The sequence below is a fragment of the Haliotis cracherodii genome, unplaced genomic scaffold (assembly GCF_022045235.1).
Source record: "Haliotis cracherodii isolate W230 unplaced genomic scaffold, xgHalCrac1.p SCAF_20, whole genome shotgun sequence".
Taxonomy (NCBI): domain Eukaryota; kingdom Metazoa; phylum Mollusca; class Gastropoda; order Lepetellida; family Haliotidae; genus Haliotis; species Haliotis cracherodii.
The window spans coordinates 17,560,800-17,583,071 of NW_027266276.1; the positions used below are offsets into that span (position 1 = coordinate 17,560,800).

Sequence of the window (22,272 nt, forward strand, 5' to 3'; positions counted from 1 at the left end):
ATATGAGGTTATCTTTACCAGGAAGCAGACTGTCAGACCAATTTGACATTGAAACTTAGACTTGTAACATCACTCAAACATAATCTGCTTTCTTGTCCTCTGGTTGACATCGGCCTAATAAGCCTACCGGTAATCATCTACACCATCAGCCATGTATCATCTGGAGGATACAAACAACACAATCCGCTACCTTTTGTTGCCATACTGCTGACAGTTGCTATAGATACAGGAAGTTTGTCACAGATACTGGGGCCAAGTTGCCACATTTGCTTATGAAACTATGCAGTGTTCACCTATATCTAAACTAAAATGTTGGCTGAAAAGTTTTCAAGCCAAACATAGTTTTACTGTTCCTACAGCTCTGTCAAACATAAGTAGATGCTCATGCTAGCAGATTTAGTGACTACAAGCTGGAGGTGCTGTGACTAGTCTGCCTTCATGGGTAATGGGTAACTCGCTACATCCAAAACATCTGTTTATGGTTTCAACAAGCTAACAGGAACTTCAAACATGAAGAATGATTTATTTGTGGTTCAACATTCACAGGAGTTCCCTTTGCATAAGGGATGCTATGTTTGAAAGGAAATGCACGAACTCACTCGTTATTTTTGTATTTCTGCAGTGGAGGCTTGAGTGTGACTGTTTCTGTGTTCTGCAAACATTACATTGTGACTGATATGGTTTCTAGGATCTGGTGTGAAGCTGTGTAGAATGTTACTTCTGAAGTAACGTGTCAACTGTTGAGTTGAACTCAGTACACGCATGTCAAATTATTGTTAATGTCTGGTGAGTCATTGCTTCACTTTAAATACATCAACTCATTAATACATAATATAAACAATATACCACTGAGATGTGGTAAATGTTATTTTATTAGCAAATACTGGTCAAAATTCCGCAAATGTGCTTTCTAAGAAACAAGCCGTGTTTAACCCGAGATTAAAGTGTTTGCTCACCATGCCACAGATTCTCTTCATCCACTATGATGTTGTAGCCATGGTGTTCACAGTGTAGATACAATGTGTGAAGCCTACTGACAACGTCCACTATGATGTTGTTGCCATGGTGTTCCCAGTGTAGATACAATGTGTGAAGCCTACTGACAACGTCCACTATGATGTTGTAGCCATGGTGTTCAAAGTGTAGATACAATGTGTGAAGCCTACTGACAACGTCCACTATGATGTTGTAGCCATGGTGGTCCCAGAGTTGGGCTGATGAGGAATCTATTGAATGAAAGGTTGCAGACATTTTTCTTGATTTTTAGATAAAATAAAGAATTTGCCAGATAATGAATTATGGATACAAAACAAACTTCTATCACCTTTGGTAGCATGACATACAAAAGTGACCTTAAAACATTTATTATTTCCTCAAATGAAAATCTCAGGCCACCCTGAATAAAGAAGAAGGACCTTCTCTAATCTACATAGGTGTGTGGTATGGAAAACTAAAATGTCTCAGTTGAGAAACATAAGTAACAGAAAACAGCTTAATAAATCTCCTGTTTGCTCATCATGACAATAGACAAACATACCATTGTATAGAGATAAAGTTGTAGGAGGTACAAGTACGTAGATCCTCCTCCTCCTCCTCCTCATCTCTGCAGATATTAGTCACTATATGGCTGAAGTAATCCTGAGGCAACGTTAAATTTTAACTCACTCACTTTGCAGGCATTATAAAGCTAGCTTCTCCTTGTGAGCATGTATGCGTTAATACACTATCTAACAGTGAGTAACAATGGCTAAATAGGAATGTGCAGGAGAACATTCTGTCATCATGGTTTAAGGTTCATGTGAAATGTAATAATATTAATTACTGTTGTTATTGTCTTCCCTACCAACACAAGTATAGCATAACATTCATCCTTAGGACAGGAACATTCTCATAACCACTTTTGTTCTCAAGGGGTCATCTCGATTGTCATCGCTGACCTTTATTGGGACTGCCGTTTGACCTTGTCCCAGAGGTCGGAGATGTGTGACAGCAAGGACAGCTTATGAAATATCGTGTGTAGACAATAAAACAGCAGGGTGGGCCGGTGGCAGTATAGTTTATGGTTCATGTGACGGAAGACAGATAAGTATGTAAGTAAGCTTGGTGATACAAGTATGGAGAGGGCTGGTAGATGTTCAATGTCAGATATACTGATGGACATAAACAAGGGAACACTGAGAGTGAAACATGTTGTGTTTACTGCAATCTGTTTTTCATCAGAGTACAAAATCTATTTATAGCCAACACATGCATCCCTCTGCAGGTGATCCCTCGTATCCTTCCATCAGCATTGAGTGAATTTAGCAAAAACTCTTATGGGGGTTGTGATTGTGTAAAGATGTCTGTGTTGTTTTAAGACAATTATTGGATTTTGAAGAAATAAATGTTTGAAAGTAACATCATAGGCTGATGAAAAGAGTGATCTCTGTGGTGTTGACAGGCATGAATTGGTCACGTCCTCCGGGTACCCAGAACAGCAGAATGTTGGTACTATGATGAGGATGACAATGACATAAATTCATCTTAAAAATACCAGTGAGTTTTGCTGCAAGTCACATATCAATACAGGAAAAAACAGTCAGTGTCTCAAGCCAGTACCTGTCCATGTAAATATTGACTGTGATGGCTTTGAACCATTTATGAATGATAGCCCCAGTTGGCTATCATCCAAATGATTTGTGACGTCAAAGGTGGCCAGATATCTATCTCCAGATTTAGCCGTCCCCTTGATGTTTGAGAATATGCAGTGACAGTTGTCGTTATCTCAGACTACTATCAATCTAGCTGTATCTCATGGTATCTTCTAGCTGTATCTCATCGTATCTTCGAGCTGTATCTCATGGTATCTTCTAGCTGTATCTCATCGTATCTTCTAGCTGTATCTCATCGTATCTTCGAGCTGTATCTCATCGTATCTTCTAGCTGTATCTCATCGTATCTTCTAGCTGTATCTCATCGTATCTTCTAGCTGATTTGTAGAGGTTGTGTATAAGGCGCTCTGTCACTTTCCTGTTCTAACAGTCATGATTGTGATAATTGTGATAACAGTTGATGTATTTGTCCTGTTACTGTGATATCCTTCAGATTAACAGTGGGAATATTATACCTGGCAGGTTTCCAATTTTACAAGGAATTTCCTTTTTGCTTTTTGCGACATTATGTTTTTGCTTGTTTTGTGTTAGTTACTTCACACTTACATTAACAAGCAGACTGTCACTGTTTGGCTTGCTGATAGCCAGCCATACTGTGACTTGGTGCCACTACCTGCCACCTCAACAGCAGGGCAGGCCAACTTGTGTAGGACTTGGCAGATTATACTGGAGGGGCATGTACTTGGAGAACAGCAAACACCAAAGACTTTATTAGCCAAAGGGAAATTCATTTTGCAATTCATTTGCACTAAAATATGAAAAAAGAAAATAAATATGTACATCCACTTACTTAAATACCCACAACCTCCGACGTTCATACAGTTTAGCCCTCCCTCTGAAGGTTCATACGCCAATGAACTCACACAAAGTGAAAGTCAATTCTTAAATATACTTTATCTATATCACTGCAATAGTAAACTTTAATAAAAGGGATAATGGCAGGATAAGATTTGTGTACAGCGAACTGTTATAAAGTATAAAACAGATAATTGTTTAATCCCATAAGTTTACTACTCTAAATAAGTACAATTTCAGATCTCTTACTCACAGCACAGCAAGTAGTAATGTAGTACATGTATGGTAAATAAGATTTGGAGGTACTGAGTGTATACAAAGATCAATGTTGTGTGGACAAGTAAGGGTAAGTCAGACACAAATTTGAATTTTGTGTTACATGGACTCAGTGCATGCATTAATAAATATTAGGTTGCATTTTACAGTTATAGGTTGCACTGGTGCATGTTTTAATAGCTAATAGAGCCCTGCCCACACGTAGCTGACCTGCCATGAATTAACTGAACCACTGTCAAAGTGGCATCACAGCATCCTCAAACTGAAACGTTTGCCTGCCAAACCAGAGGGGTGCTTCCCCACATGTATTCAGTGATACTACTGGAATGTTGCTGCACAGAGCAGAAACCCCAGCTCACTACTAGTTGAACAAACTCTACCCACCAGGATTCACTGACAAACATTTCAATTACTTTACCCTCAAGTTGCTATAGAACCAATTTTGTGTTTAGTGGAAAGCAGATTTATTTTGTTATATATTTGTGAATGAAGTTATAAGAGAGGATGTCCATATATATTTGTTTTGTGATTTCTATGTTGTTTTGAAGAAACCTTGTGCCTCTTTGAACAGTAAGGGCTTGTTGGAGCAGTGTTTTACAACAGGAACATACTTCATGGATGTGGATTACTGTGGGAGGAGAACAGCTATATGTCTTATCCCATTAGTATAGGCTGAGTGAATCAAGTTCCCTTGTATAAAGCAAGAATATGTCAGCTGGTGTTTCTCATTGTATCAGAGTGAAGACGGTACGTGTCTACACATAACAATGACAGAGAGAAGCTGTTGAATTAATACCCACTTCATGCAACAGGAACAATATCATTGTCTCACACAAATGCACTGTAATTTAATTAGATATTTCCTTAGTTCTGCATTTCAAATGGGATCTGTAGGTGAATAATAATTTTGTTTTGTTAACGATCCTGTCACATGATGAGAGATCATTCATTCAATGGTTTTAAAAAAAAGTACTTTCCACACGGGTAGATACTATGCAAGTGGTAGAAAGTTCAATTTGACTACCTCGTGATTTTAACTATCACTGACATCATGTGGATGTCAGTCAAGAAGTGTTGATTCAGAGCGCCGGATATGTAGCTTGTGTTGTGGTACAGAACAGTCTAGGAGCGGTAATTCCTTGAGAATTGTAATTCCCTGCAAGCACATTATATTGCTGCATCACTGAGGGAACATTATTGGTACATGCTGTTGTTGTCACAGTGTGCTGTATTAGTAGTCATACGACAATTTCCAACAAGGACCCAGGTGACCCTATTTTCAATTTGTCCATCTGCTCCCCTGATGTCATCGTTGTATTTCAGTGTTTTATTTATTAACATAATTTATGGTCTGAAAAGAGTGTGTAGTTCATAAATCAGTTGTAACATCATAAATGTTTAAACAATATGTCTAATTTGATAATTAATGATTTAGCTAAGTGTTATTGTCATTATCCACATAGTCTGGCTAACACACCATCAGTCAAGTCACACTTTGTAACAACCCACCACAAGGTACAGGACCGATACTGTACCCTTGAATCACCACATACACACCATCAGTCAAGTCACACTTTGTAACAACCCACCACAAGGTACAGGACCAATACTGTACCCTTGAATCACCACATACACACCATCAGTCAAGTCACACTTTGTAACAACCCACCACAAGGTACAGGACCAATACTGTACCCTTGAATCACCACATACACACCATCAGTCAAGTCACACTTTGTAACAACCCACCACAAGGTACAGGACCAATACTGTACCCTTGAATCACCACATACACACCATCAGTCAAGTCACACTTTGTAACAACCCACCACAAGGTACAGGACCAATACTGTACCCTTGAATCACCACATACACACCATCAGTCAAGTCACACTTTGTAACAACCCACCACAAGGTACAGGACCAATACTGTACCCTTGAATCACCACATACACACCATCAGTCAAGTCACACTTTGTAACAACCCACCACAAGGTACAGGACCAATACTGTACCCTTGAATCACCACATACACACCATCAGTCAAGTCACACTTTGTAACAACCCACCACAAGGTACAGGACCGATACTGTACCTTGAATCACCACATACACACCATCAGTCAAGTCACACTTTGTAACAACCCACCACAAGGTACAGGACCAATACTGTACCCTTGAATCACCACATACACACCATCAGTCAAGTCACACTTTGTAACAACCCACCACAAGGTACAGGACCGATACTGTACCCTTGAATCACCACATACACACCATCAGTCAAGTCACACTTTGTAACAACCCACCACAAGGTACAGGACCGATACTGTACCCTTGAATCACCACATACACACCATCAGTCATGTCACACTTTGTAACAACCCACCACAAGGTACAGGACCGATACTGTACCCTTGAATCACCACATACACACCATCAGTCAAGTCACACTTTGTAACAACCCACCACAAGGTACAGGACCGATACTGTACCCTTGAATCACCACATACACACCATCAGTCAAGTCACACTTTGTAACAACCCACCACAAGGTACAGGACCGATACTGTACCCTTGAATCACCACATACACACCATCAGTCAAGTCACACTTTGTAACAACCCACCACAAGGTACAGGACCGATACTGTACCCTTGAATCACCACATACACACCATCAGTCATGTCACACTTTGTAACAACCCACCACAAGGTACAGGACCGATACTGTACCCTTGAATCACCACATACACACCATCAGTCAAGTCACACTTTGTAACAACCCACCACAAGGTACAGGACCGATACTGTACCTTTGAATCACCACATACACACCATCAGTCAAGTCACACTTTGTAACAACCCACCACAAGGTACAGGATCGATACTGTACCCTTGAATCACCACATACACACCATCAGTCAAGTCACACTTTGTAACAACCCACCACAAGGTACAGGACCGATACTGTACCCTTGAATCACCACATACACACCATCAGTCAAGTCACACTTTGTAACAACCCACCACAAGGTACAGGACCGATACTGTACCCTTGAATCACCACATACACACCATCAGTCAAGTCACACTTTGTAACAACCCACCACAAGGTACAGGACCGATACTGTACCCTTGAATCACCACATACACACCATCAGTCATGTCACACTTTGTAACAACCCACCACAAGGTACAGGACCGATACTGTACCCTTGAATCACCACATACACACCATCAGTCAAGTCACACTTTGTAACAACCCACCACAAGGTACAGGACCGATACTGTACCCTTGAATCACCACATACACACCATCAGTCATGTCACACTTTGTAACAACCCACCACAAGGTACAGGACCGATACTGTACCCTTGAATCACCACATACACACCATCAGTCAAGTCACACTTTGTAACAACCCACCACAAGGTACAGGACCGATACTGTACCCTTGAATCACCACATACACACCATCAGTCAAGTCACACTTTGTAACAACCCACCACAAGGTACAGGACCAATACTGTACCCTTGAATCACCACATACACACCATCAGTCAAGTCACATTTTGTAACAACCCACCACAAGGTACAGGACCGATACTGTACCTTGAATCACCACATACACACCATCAGTCAAGTCACACTTTGTAACAACCCACCACAAGGTACAGGACCGATACTGTACCTTGAATCACTACATACACACCATCAGTCAAGTCACACTTTGTAACAACCCACCACAAGGTACAGGACCGATACTGTACCTTTGAATCACCAAACAATGTTTGATATCCAGACAGATTTTGTTCCCCTCACTCACTCTGCCTCAATGATTTGCCTCAGGTTGACTTTCATTCACCCTTCATTCATCATGTTCAAGTGCTAAAATACTATGTCCTAATCTCTAACCCAAATTTGTTACAACAATGTCTCTGTTAGACCTAATAAGTGGCTGATAAGCTGCAACAGGCACTGATGACAATATGTGAAACATCCTGACAATACAGACCTGCTGGCAGGGAGTCTGGGGCAGACCATGCACCTCCCACATTGCGAGGCCCTGGGGAAATAGGAAGAGATATTTCAGTGTGTCCCAAATCTACAACAGCAGCTCCTTACATTGCTTGTATTTGATATTAACGTGTGAAACACGATATACATAAAACATTCACAGTGCATACTTGGAGTGGTATATGTTCACCATAATATATAATTGCAGCTTTCATCCCACAGTTGAATAATGAAAATGTCTGACTAAATCATTACTATTTGATAATGTAAACTAGAAGAAGATGGGAAGGTTTTTACAGAGAACACACACAGGTTTACAATACTGAAAGTTAATTCCATTTTTGACTTGGAACAGCTTTTTGCTAAAACATTATGGCCTCATTGGGATTTCTCATACCGTGTTAGGTTAGTGTTTCATCAAACAAACATAGGGACATGCATTGATTGTGACATGCATTTAATGTGTGAACCCATTTTGGTAATGTCATATGTACTACCAATGTGGAATAAAACAATCCCCTATTAAGACCTCCATCCTACTCACCCACACAACTACTCACTCACGAACTGGAAGAAGAGATTCTTTTGGAGTCACTGACTTCTTATAGGCCACCTCAAGGAACAATGCAACTGCACAAGACCTGCAATAAAGATGCACTTATGACCCCTGTTGATTGCAGAAGAACTTCACAGTTTTGTGGATTTCAATCAGGGCTAGGTTTTCCATGGAGGTTACCATTGTTGCAAGGGAAGAGAGGTGACTTTTTACTATTGTGTCTTGTGAGACAGGTCACTGTCCCCCACACCTAGACTTGCTGCAGAATTGAAAACATTTATAAGTGAGCCAAGCTGGTGTTGTCCTGACTTTGATGAAGAATAAACAAATATTGAACATTAATAGGAAATTGTTTTTTCTGCCTCGTCTACAAATTAGAAATCAACTGTTATAAGGATTATGTTACCTGTTTTGCTTTGCTTTTTCTTGGATTGTGTTATTTTGTTTTGAAAGTGATGGACGAATATATTACTTTCTTGGGACATATTTATATGATGTTTTATTAACTTGGTAACCTGACTACTAATAGCTGAAATACTGCTGACTTGCCTGTATATTTGACTCACTCATTTACTCCCACTATACACTATTATGCAATGCCAAGTATTGTGCAAAGTTCAAGCATCATGACAGGTCAAATACTAAGGAAGTACTTCTTTCCTTACTGTAAAGTAGATGTTTTGCTATAGATCCTTTTATCTGGGTCAAGCAAGGCTGAATAATGAGCATGGTACGTTATACAGAATATATATAGTAGGTGGAGGAATACATGTAATTAATGGAAAATAATAGAAAGCTGAGATGACACTGAAAGGATTTCTGTGCTGAGTTGGAAATTTTCATATGAACATGATCAAAAGTGAAATTCAGGAAGAAAGGCCTGATAAAACATTCCAGCTGGCTTATAGACTGACTGGAAGGTGCTCCATGTTATAGCCTCCACCTCCCATTAGTTAGACAACCATAGTTCGATAGTTTAAAACAACACAATTTACGGTTGAGTGAACGGCAACTAAACCGACTGTCACCTCAGGATGATAATGGGCTACTCCAGTTAATATGTGAAAAGGAGCCTCTGCAAGCCTAGTAGCCTCAGACAGGTATCCCAAGTCAGTCAAGCGTTCAGTCTTTACATTCAGGTTTTGCACACAGTTGGGGAGCATTTTGTTGGCAATACCTTGCATCCTCTCTATCACTGGAAACTGGGCAAAACACAGGGACTATGTCAGTGAAAAGTTGGATATTTCATGGACATTTGCTCTAGGATATACTGTGAAGTCCACTGTAAGAAGGTGAGGGCTAGGAACACTTGTAACAACTACTTTGAAAGGGTGGGCTGACAGTTTGTTCACATGTTGTGGGTGTGACCCAGTATTTGAATGGTCGCCTGTCAGAAGTTATATTTAACTTGCTTTTCTCTGTTATTTGAGACACAGATAGCTTTGATCTGGATTTGACTTGCATGTTGCCAATGTGAATTGTTGCAGCCCAGGTTGCAACTGTAAGTTATATATTTGAAATGCTACTGCAACAGGTGTTTCCCTGAAGCAATTACAATCCCAGATGTTTGACAGATGAACAGGTCACAGTTTCAGCTGTAGTTGATTAATCTCAAACTCACCTGCTTCTCTCTCTGTGTTCACGGTAACCATGATGTTTTCTTGACAAGGAAATATGGAGGTGTTTGGAGAGTAGTTGGTGACAACCCATGTGGAATCATAATGGCTCCTTGCTGTTCACAGTGGATTTGAACAGACAGTAGATATGCACAGAGACATCACTTCAAACCTTGGATTTGTTAATCCAGACATTTAGTAATCTGTTCGTTTCCTCAGTGAAGTTAAGTTATGAGTTTTCACTGTATATCCATAAAATATATGCCAAGTAATAAAAGCTGAAGAATAAATAATCCTACTAACATTTTTAAATGTTTTAAAATGCATTAAAGTTTTCATAAATAGTTAACTTCACTTTTTGTCAAATCCAAGTCTAACCAATTTTACTTATGCACCTTTTTGTATCATTATTAATAGGCCTTTCTATGCAGACACTTTTACTACATTGTCGGTTAATGTCCAATTTCAGTTTCATTGAACTGTAGGGGGCTGTGAGATCTACATAGGAGCTTAACATTGCAGGTGTGATATTGAGATATTCTTGGCCCACTTTCTGTGTTGTAACCTGGGGCATGATGGGAGGTTGTTAAGTTAACACCTTGCTAGTGACCCTGTAACAACAGGACACCATCAGCCCCTACTGCTGCACATACAACATGTACAACTACTTTAATTACACTACTAACACAGTTTCCAGTATGACATATGGGTTATCACTACTTTATTTACACTACTTACAGTTTCCAGTATGACATATGGGTTATCACTACTTTATTTACACTACTTACACAGTTTCCAGTATGACATATGGGTTATAACCACTTTATTTACACTACTTACACAGTTTCCAGTATGACATATGGGTTATCACTACTTTATTTACACTACTTACACAGTTTCCAGTATGACATATGGGTTATAACCACTTTATTTAATCTACTTACAGTTTCCAGTATGACAGATATGGGTTATCACTACATTATTTACTCTACTAACAGTTTCCAGTATGACATATGTGCTATCACTACTTTATTTACTCTACTTACAGTTTCCAGTATGACATATGGGTTATCACTACTTTATTTACTCTACTTGCACAGTTTCCAGTATGACATATGTGCTATCACTACTTTATTTACTCTACTTACAGTTCCCAGTATGACATATGGGTTATCATTACTTTATTTACTCTACTTACACAGTTTTCAGTATGACATATGGGTTATAACCACTTTATTTAATCTACTTACAGTTTCCTGTATGACATATGGGTTATTACTACTTTATTTACTCTACTTGCAGTTTCCAGTATGACATATGTGCTATCACTACTTTATTTACTCTACTTACAGTTTCCAGTATGACATATGGGTTATCACTACTTTATTTACTCCACGCACACAGTTTCCAGTATGACATATGGGTTATCACTACTTTATTTACTCTACCTACAGTTTCCAGTATGACATATGGGTTATCACTACTTTATTTACTCTACTTACAGTTCCCAGTATGACATATGGGTTATCACTGCTTTATTTACTCTACCTACAGTTTCCAGTATAACATATGGGTTATCACTACTTTATTTACTCTACCTACAGTTTCTAGTATGACATATGGGTTATCACTACTTTATTTACTATTCTTACAGTTTCCAGTATGACATATGTGCTATCACTACTTTATTTACTTTACTTACAGTTTCCAGTATGACAGATGGGTTATCACTACTTTATTACTCTACTTGCACAGTTTCCAGTATGACATATGCGTTATAACCACTTTCATTAATCTACTTACAGTTTCCAGTATGACATATGGGTTATCACTACTTTATTTACTCTACTTGCACAGTTTCCAGTATGACATATGGGCTATCACTACTTTATTTACTCCACGCACACAGTTTCCAGTATGACATATGGGTTACCACTACTTTATTTACTCTACCTACAGTTTCCAGTATGACATATGGGTTATCACTACTTTATTTACTCTACGTACAGTTCCCAGTATGACATATGGGTTATCACTACTTTATTTACTCTACTTACAGTTTCCAGTATGACATATGTGCTATCACTACTTTATTTACTCTACTTACACAGTTTCCAGTATGACATATGGGTTATCACTACTTTATTTACTTACACAGTTTCCAGTATGACATATGGGTTATCACTACTTTATTTACTCTACTTACACAGTTTCCAGTATGACATATGGGTTATCACTACTTTATTTACTCTACTTACACAGTTTCCAGTATGACATATGGGTTATCACTACTTTATTTACTTACACAGTTTCCAGTATGACATATGTGCTATCATGTTTGCATTATTGTAAATATGATACTTGTGATTATTGACATGCAACATTTAAAATATTCTGTTGTATTATGGAATACATTATACACAATATCATGAATACATGTTACAGTAAACAGTGCGTAAACAAGTGCATGGTAATGTTAATTAGATATGGTAAACACATCGCATCTCACATAGGTAACTTAAAGAGAATATCATTTAAGTGCTGCTGATTGAACAACTTTTATAGTTATTTACAATATGCTTGCGTTCATTTGTGTTAGTTATGATTACTTTGACAGCATCAGCATTAATTGGTGACTGATGAAAAAACATGGCCATTTGGTTATGAAGGAAATAACCGTAAGCTGAATTAGGTCCAAACTTACTTGATATTTGAGGAAATTGTACTTGATCATGTAGATGGACAAAAACACAATGATAATCTCTTTAAACTTCAAAGTGTGATTTTCATAATTGCTTCTGTATTGCTGTCAGCACTTGATTTACACTTCTTCATTCTCTGATAAATAAACATTTCATAAATATAGTCAATGATATTTAGTCCAAACTGACATGCATCCACTTTGGTTCCTGGATGGGTAGACGTTGCATCACCTTCTTGATGTTTAGATGAAGATTCATCATGTCATCTATTTGGACTATCTGTCTCTAGGTAATGGCCTGCAAGAATGTCCTTATGTCTGCTCAATAGATGCTTGAACAAGGTGTAGGGAATAAATGCCACTTTAAACATTTGTTTTCTGATACATAGGAAATGCAAAAAGATGAATATATAAAACTATTGGGAAGAGAAGTAAATGTGAGTCTCTAAAACTATAGGGGACATTTGTTGTTTTCTTGTCTCTCTGTGGAGATGATTCAATGGGTGACGGTTAAAATCTTATATATTTCTTTCATGAAGAATTCACAGTTTTTATTAGGCTGTTATCTTTTTGTGCTTTTTGAAAGTAACTTTAAAACAGTGTAAATAAATCCCAAGTACATACAGTATGTAGTAGAGATGTACAGTTTGTTGTTAATTATGATATATTAGAAACATGGCATTGATGGGTGCAACCAGTGGAATGTGCTGCAGCTCACAGTATCACGGTATGCTATGTAGAGGCAGTTATTAAGAAGGCAAACATTCTGCCATATTTGTTGATGATACACTGACAGCAGCTGGATAGTTAGCAGTTCATCCATGTAGGTCACTTCGTAGTCTCTACACTTGTTGTGCCCATCTGCTGAATCACCATTCCAAGTTCTGATGTGATCACTCAATTCCAGTTGGCCCTGATAATGTTCTTGTTACCAGCACCTGCTTCACATGAAGGTCTCATGCCATGATTTAACTGATATTCTGTTCAAAGGGGTGTTAGACTCGACCACACGCTCACAAGATGTTTTCATTTTGCAGGTGTCTGTGCAAAATTTGAAATGGTTACCAAATTTAAGCACCTAGACATTTACCATATGAGTAGGCTGCAGACAGGACAAAGATTGTATTTATCAAGGCAGAGCTGGGATTCTAACCCATGACTCTGCCAGATAAAGGACAAAACTTTGTTTATCGAGTGGTGACACTTTCGACCACTTCCCCCATCTACAATATACATATTCACAGATCAATGTTGCTGTTTCATCAGAATGAAAGGATGTTCTCTGAAGTTGGTTGTCGATCGCACCTACTGATTCTCCTACTGTGATATCGATGCCAAGATATGTGTTAATGTGTCTCCTGCATGAAGATGCAGCCAGAATTTATATTGCCTGTGCAGGTTTGGGGATGGTAATGGATAAGGTATGTTCTGTCTGTTTAAATCAACAGTGCAACTGATGTGCAGAACATTTGGTTCAATTCCAGTTGCAATAAATTGCATCAAATGAAGCCAGAAAAGTTATGTTGTTGGATTGCTAGATGATCGTCTTGTTCAGTTGTCTATGTAGATTTATGAACATTGCATGTGTGATATTGAGACAATGAATTAATGAAATTGATTGACTGAGATTGAATTGTTGATATTCTCATGGTTGCTTATGCAAGAAAGTTGATTTTTGTGATAAGTTTTTCATTTATAAAGAGCATCACATGAAGGATCATATTTTCACTATAAGATTGTTGTATTAAAGGTAGCCTTGATATGTTTGAGTGTAACATCTGAAGGATCTCAATGCCTATTACTTTGAGGAAATATTAGTTGTTGACTGATCTTAGGAGAAATGAAGTGATATAATTATTCTCCATTCTAAAATGTCTTCATAAGTATGGATTGTGAGATCTTGACAGCTCACAGACTACGTAACATATCCGGAGTTATTGCCCCTGCATTACAAGTGGATATGCCTGGTTAAGTTCAATAAACTACATTTAATAGGTGTTCAATTTCAAGGTCATATTATCATATCATAGCATTTGCATTGGTAATTATATAAGTTTCAGCATTACCCAGCGAGGTATGTGAAATTTGTGGAAGAAATTGCCTTTATGCAGTAAACATGGAAAGCAATCAGAACAATTTTCTTAATGCAAGGTAGGGTGAAGTTTGTATTTATTAGACCTAAAAAATTAAATGTGGTTCTGATTGTGTGTATTTAAAACATTTGGGTCTGTAATAATTAATTGTAGAGCAAATTGATTTGAGCTTATAGAAACACCTGAAACCCTCATTGTACAATTGTGATGGTAGAGTGCTGGTGTGAACGTATCCAGTCACTGCCACTAGTGCCAGGCAGGCATTTAATGTCATGTCACAAAAAAAAGAAGATTGACGGTCATATGACTTAAACACTGTCACAGAACAGCCTCACTGAGCAACTTCACAGGACAACCTCACAGAACAGCCTCACAGAGCACTCTCACAGAACACCCTCACAGAACACCCTCACAGAGCACCCTCACAGAACAGCCTCACAGAGCACCTTCACAGAACAGCCTCACAGAGCAACTTCACAGATCAGCCTCGCAGGACACCCTCACAGAACAGCCTCACAGAACACCTTCACAGAACAGTTTAGCTTATTTGCTCTTGTGAGGAAATATATGAGTAGTAAAATATTGGACCAATATTTGTAAACAATAAATACTGGTACAATAATAATGGGATGTCTGGGAAGGGAGTATAACCTTGGGCTTACATTCATTGTTTAGGTTTAGATGTCTTGTTTCAAGCCATTATTTGAATACTATCACAAGAGCAAGTGACTGTTTAGAAAAGTCTCACTGAACAACTTAATATGTTCCAAAATAAGTGTCCATTTTCCAAGGGAATGATAAAGAGTTTAGCTATTATTGAAAAAGTTTTTTTCTCACTGAATTTGTGCTCACAGCATCATCGAGTGTCTTGTCTGCTCCAGGACTAATTTCTGCAGCTTGATGTGATAAGGCAATGGTATAAACCTCATTTACTATGCTCAAGGTGTTTCTGAAGCTGTATTAAAAAATGTCATGCAAGACAGTGAGGTAGCCCCGTGATTAAATGTTCGCCCAATTTGTTCAACTCCCCTCATGGGTACAGTGTGAACAGGCATAACACCACACACACACTTGACTATCATGAATAGCAGGCCATTTATGCAAGCACCCAAAGTGGAAAAAAATATAATGCTGGGGCTCTGATCACTCACTATAATCTATTGAGGGCTTTTAAGACCCTGTGAGTGAGAATCACAAACTGTTTCAAAACACTTTGTTTTGAATGCTCTTACAAAAAGTAAAGTAGGTGACTTTGAATGTGGACAACTTCCCCAGGTGGGACTTCTGGCAATCGGCAACACGATGTTCATGACACCCTGCAGTAAATTGGCTCTGTCGACATAAGAGTCCTTGCGAATCTTCCATCATTGATCTGAGTGAACAGGGATTAGCATGCATTGTGTTTGTGGGGGCAGGGCACAGCTTAGCATTCCCCTACAACAAGCTCCTGCACAATCCTCTTAGGAATGCCCACTAAAGTGATCAACTGAATGTGTTTGTTTTTGGCCAGGTAGCAATTGAAAGGTGAGTTTTGTGGTGATGGAATATTTGTATTTGTTTTCATATGGCACAGAGACTGTGTTGACTCTTTGAGGAATGGTGGGATTCTTTAAAAATATGTTATGGGATATAACTAGGAGACATAAGTGCAAAAATACTTTTCTTACAAGTTTGATTCAGGAATCTACTTACAATGTTTTCCTGGGTGGAGCTCATGATGGTGTGATGGATGGATATGTGAGGGTTGATGGGGTCGGAGAAGTTGATGTGGAGGGTGCGAGACAGTTGATGTGGAGGGTGGGAGACATGGAGGGTGGGAGACATGGAGGGTTGGAGACATGGAGGGTGGGAGACATGGAGGGTTGGAGACATGGAGGGTGGGAGACATGGAGGGTTGGAGACAGTCGATGTGGAGGGTGCGAGACAGTTGATGTGGAGGGTGGGAGACAGTTGATGTGGAGGGTGGGAGACAGTTGATGTGGAGGGTGAGAGACGGTTGATGTGGAGGGTGAGAGACGGTTGATGTTGAGGGTGAGAGACAGTTGATGTGGAGGGTGGGAGACATGGAGGGTGGGAGACAGTTGATGTGGAGGGTGGGAGACAGTTGATGTGGAGGGTGGGAGACATGGAAGGTGGGAGACAGTTGATGTGGAGGGTGAGAGACGGTTGATGTGGAGGGTGAGAGACAGTTGATGTGGAGGGTGGGAGACATGGAGGGTGGGAGACAGTTTATGTGCAGGGTGGGAGACAGTTGATGTGGAGGGTGAGAGACGGTTGATGTGGAGGGTGGGAGACAGTTGATGTGGAGGGTGGGAGACAGTTGATGTGGAGGGTGGGAGACATGGAGGGTGGGAGACATGGAGGGTTCGGAGACATGGAGGGTGAGAGACATTTGATGTGGAGGGAGGGAGACAGTTGATGTGGAGGGTGGGAGACAGTTGATGTGGAGGGTGGGAGACAGTTGATGTGGAGGGTGGGAGACAGTTGATGTGGAGGGTGGGAGACAGTTGATGTGGAGGGTGGAGACATGGAGGGTGGGAGACAGTTGATGTGGAGGTCGGGAGACAGTTGATGTGGAGGGTGGGAGACAGTTGATGTGGAGGGTGGGAGACAGTTGATGTGGAGGGTGGGAGACAGTTGATGTGGAGGGTGGGAGACAGTTGATGTGGAGGGTGGGAGACGGTTGATGTGGAGGGTGGGAGACAGTTGATGTGGAGGGTGGGAGACAGTTGATGTGGAGGGTGGGAGACAGTTGATGTGGAGGGTGGGAGACATGGAGGGTGGGAGACAGTTGATGTGGAGGGTGGGAGACAGTTGATGTGGAGGGTGGGAGACAGTTGATGTGGAGGGTGGGAGACAGTTGATGTGGAGGGTGAGAGACAGTTGATGTGGAGGGTGGGAGACAGTTGATGTGGAGGGTGGGAGACAGTTGATGTGGAGGGTGGGAGACATGCAGGGTGGGAGACAGTTGATGTGGAGGGTGGGAGACAGTTGATGTGGAGGGTGAGAGACAGTTGATGTGGAGGGTGGGAGACAGTTGATGTGGAGGGTGGGAGACAGTTGATGTGGAGGGTGGGAGACAGTTGATGTGGAGGGTGGGAGACATGGAGGGTGGGAGACAGTTGATGTGGAGGGTGGGAGACAGTTGATGTGGAGGGTGAGAGACAGTTGATGTGAAGGGTGGTAGAGAGGAAACTACACTGATGTTTTCTGTTTTTCAACTTTGTAAAGATACATTTTCAACTGGATTTTTTTAAAGAGTTTTTTAACTAGGGGTATATATTTTTCCACAATATTTTGTATTGTGCACACTCTACCAGATGGTAAGGTCAGTGTAATCTCAGGTTAAGACTCTTACATGAAGTTGGCTGCGAGAGTGGGCTGTAGCCACATGTATGAATAACCAGTAGATAATGACAACTCCCTACTATGTCCAAGCCACTGTAAAATGAAGGGACATACAACCTGCATTTTAGCCTGAGTCACAGCATTCCTTCTCGCCCACTGATATGCCCCACCCCAGTAGATATCCTGTGCAGAGTGGTGTGTTGGAGGAGAGAAGGACTGTCTGACCCTCTGCTATTGTCTGCAGCTTCAATGGAGTGAGATGCCTCCTGGTTTGAATATAAGTGTAATGGACTTTGACTAAGTGTTATTTCCAGTTCAAATCCCATGTTGGTGGAAGGGTGAGAGAAAATGATCCAGTTTGTCATGACTCAAGGTTCCTTATCGTTAGAGAAGATGTGACTAATGGTTTATGTGTGGTAGTGTGGTTATTGTTAGTCAACTGTTTCTTTAGTCATTACATCTTAACGATTGAATCATTTCATTCCAATGAAGCATTTGAAAACTTTTGAAACATTGACATATCCATATTGGGAACATATCCAAATAAATAGTAGAATGTCTATATGCCAGAAGGTTTTGCGAGGACATGTTTTTATGCAAGAAGGTATTTCCAGGACATGTTTATATGCAATAAGGTATTTCCAGGACATGTTTATATGTAAGAAGGTTTGTCCAGGACATGTTTATATGTAAGAAGGTTTGTCCAGGACATGTTTATATGTAAGAAGGTTTGTCCAGGACATGTTTATATGCAATAAGGTATATACATGTATAGGTATATCGGTTACTCACTATATTAAGGAACATGTGATCTGATGATGCCAAAGCCATTTGATCTTTGATGAGGGGACATGCCCCAGTGGTCTAAAGTGCTGCATTTTGCTTTGCCAGGATCAGGACTACATTCTTCCAGGTTGTGATCACTGATATGTTAGTCCCATATCCATATCCCTGTTTAACCAACGTTTTTACAAGTTGGCACTTCCAACTGCATCAGTTCGGCCTCTCCTGCACCATTAAGCTGACACAACTCTGTGTTGCACCTGGCTCACTCACTCCCAGGAATAGAAGCACACAGGGATCTTGTGCACAATTATTCCTCATCATAGAAGCTGACTATCTTGATATTGAATGTTATTGCTGTTACTGCATTAATCTTGTTCACACACTCACTATCCAGTCATCAGCAGCCTTTTAACATCCATCATCATTCACCCATCCATTCATAGTTTTATCTTTTTGTTGTAAAACATGTTAATCTTGTTTTAATCATGATCACTTCATAAGATATGATGATCTCAGTGAGGGCAAAAGTAAAAGGAAGAACCTTTTTACCATATGTGTACGGATTTCATCACTTCATCATGACTATGTTGTCAGTTCTTTTCATTCCTGTCTCTCTCCTCACATGACCTTGGTTGGGAGTTGTTGAGACAGTAGTGTTGAAGTACATCTGTGCTCAAGTTACTGTTTCAGAAGACTTGGCCTGGGTTGGGAGTGGTTGAGACAGAAGTGTTGAAGTACATCTGTGCTCAAGTTACTGTTTCAGAAGACTTGGCCTGGGTTGGGAGTGGTTGAGATAGAAGTGTTGAAGTACATCTGTGCACAAGTTACTGTTTCAGAAGACTTGGCCTGGGTTGGGAGTGGTTGAGACAGAAGTGTTGAAGTACATCTATGCACAAGTTACTGTTTCAGAAGACTTGGCCTGGGTTGGGAGTGGTTGAGACAGAAGTGTTGAAGTACATCTGTGCTCAAGTTACTGTTTCAGAAGACTTGGCCTGGGTTGGGAGTGGTTGAGACAGAAGTGTTGAAGTACATCTGTGCACAAGTTACTGTTTCAGAAGACTTGACCTGGGTTGGGAGTGGTTGAGACAGAAGTGTTGAAGTACATCTGTGCACAAGTTACTGTTACAAAAGACAGTGGCTGCATTCACTCTTGGTGCAGCAGTACCGGAGACAAGTGTATAAATGCTGGTCCTACACTGAGGTCATTGTACCCAGCAGTCAAGCAGCGTGTTCCTGTATATTCTCTGCCTCAATAAGTGACCATATTCTGTTCGTCCCTCTTGGATTTGTGGGGGATGAGTGCGTCTATGGCATCACATAATGCCAAATTGCACCATTTATGTGATCCTTACATGATCTGTCAGCACCATACCCATACAAGTCATCCTTGCATGATCTGTCAGCACCTTAGCCATCCAAGTGATCCTTGCATGCATGATCTGTCAACACCTTAGCCATCCAAGTGATCCTTGCATGATCTGTCAGCACCTTAGCCATCCAAGTGATCCTTGCATGATCTGTCAACACCTTAGCCATCCATGTGATCCTTGCATGATCTGTCAGCACCTTAGCCATCCATGTGATCCTTGCATGATCTGTCAGCACCTTAGCCATCCATGTGATCGTTGCCCAAAGCGGTCAGTGCCTATGATCTGCACCACACTGGGCTTTAAGCTCACACGAGGCCAACACACTCTGATTTTCAAACTCAAACAATTTGTAAGAACAGCTTATAGCCCACAAACTCGACTCCATCACAGGACCTTGCCAAAGGGTCAGAGAGAAATATTCTGTAACGACTTCAAATGATCATGCAATATAACTGTTGCATAATTAGGTTGGACATACAGAGGGTATTGACTGGTAAAAACTTGCTAGAATGCTAGGAGATAATTTGACCCTGAGGCTGACATCACTACAACCATCTTGTATATATAGTTTGATAATTAGGCTGACAGTTAGCCATGTTGTGAGTGTAATCTGGCCCAATTTGCCCTGGAGCTTTGAGAGCAGACTGTGAGATGTGTAAACACTAGCATCCTGACTTTGCAGTCATCTTGGTGCAACAACACAGTGAAAGAGGTCCTGCAAGGATCCTTATGTGATATGAACATCAAATGTGGAATGAACTTTACCTAAAAGTGGACTTACACACTTACCGGTTTTACAAAGAATCTTCAAGGGAATTTATGCTGATCAGCATTGTGACAGACATTCAAAATGTAATTTTACTTAATATTAAACAAGTTTATGTTTTTTGTGGAACATTGAGTTTTGAGTTTAGAACATAGAGCTTTTAAGAACAATCATAAGACATTCTCCAACAAGACGTCAATTTTTTATTAATCTATTTGAACTTACATCTTGCCCACATTTATTTTAAGGTAGGACCATCTTTAGGCAAGGGTGTTTAATTTTAAAGAATGTCAATTACCCTATTAGATAACCCAGTCAGTCGTTTCATCAAATATCAGCCATGTGATGTGAAATGGACCATGATAATCACTATACACCATGTCACAGTATTAACTCTTCAATAGCTGGAGGCTAGGAAATATGTGTACCATGTGACATCAGTGGTAGGCAGAAGGTTACCACTAACATCAGAGAGCAAGATAAGATCTCCCTAAGGGGAGTCCCTTCAAGTGGTCATGTTGGATGTACAGATATAGACTTGTGGATGTTTTAATTAAGAAGATTGGGAAAAATAAGAGATTGGATCCAGGAAATCCATGTGGTATGTTGCTATTTCTTTCAAAGGAAAGAAGACCAGTCAAAAGGAGTCCATGTAAAGCTTGTGTTAAGTTTGAAATGGATGTCTATGTTTTGAAGATGTTTGTAGAATATAGTATACATTATTTGTGTGGACAGGATAGTCATATTGTTCAAGACAATGTACATAGCATAAATATTTGGATTATCTGCCACTCAGATAGTGAAAGAATATGATAGCATGCACTGGGTCATATTCATGCTTCACTTCCCCAATGTCAAGAAAGATATTTTACATATCTTCTTCAAATCCAAATGTGTTACTGTCAAATTACAAAGCTGTTTACTATCCAAATTCATACTTACAGTGTAAAGAAAACTCCGAGATTTATTGAGGACACATTGAAGGTATATTCCCCCCTCTGTCACACAGTAGATCTGTCAGGTGCATGGTCAGCGTTGTATTACAACCTCCGCAAGCAACAGTCATCAAAACCCACTCAAGGGGAGTAGGGATTTACCCAGTGTGAAGCACAGCCCCCCAAACAAAATATAACTGGTGTAGAATTGTCTCCTTTGTATGGGAAAGGAACAATGTCCTCCGTGACTACATACACCTGAAAGGTGGGTTGCTTTTTTGTGTTAATGTTATTCACACATTTTGCTAGACTCCTCAGTTACACAAGTGGCTCTAGGGTCAAGAGATGTCCAATGTACTG

The 22,272-nt window shown here is 40.1% G+C and overlaps 2 protein-coding genes across 9 annotated transcripts in view; one reads left to right on the forward strand and one right to left on the reverse strand.

The window, feature by feature from the left end:
* The window catches only part of LOC139470371 (cordon-bleu protein-like 1), a 109,934-nt gene that overhangs the window by 36,290 nt on the left and 51,372 nt on the right, over nt 1-22,272 (forward strand). For 5 of the 8 annotated variants that reach the window (XM_071252771.1, XM_071252776.1, XM_071252777.1 and 2 more), the window contains exon 1: nt 9,509-9,589. The exons of the other annotated variants lie outside the window; for them this stretch is intronic. The gene's annotated coding sequence lies outside the window, so the exon portion shown is untranslated. Of the gene's footprint in view, nt 1-9,508; nt 9,590-22,272 lie in introns of those variants that run through there. 8 annotated transcript variants of the gene reach the window in all.
* On the reverse strand, nt 16,392-17,813 carry LOC139470052 (uncharacterized). Its single transcript, XM_071252340.1, has one exon. It carries the CDS (start codon nt 17,811-17,813, stop codon nt 16,392-16,394), a length of 1,422 nt encoding a protein of 473 aa, XP_071108441.1.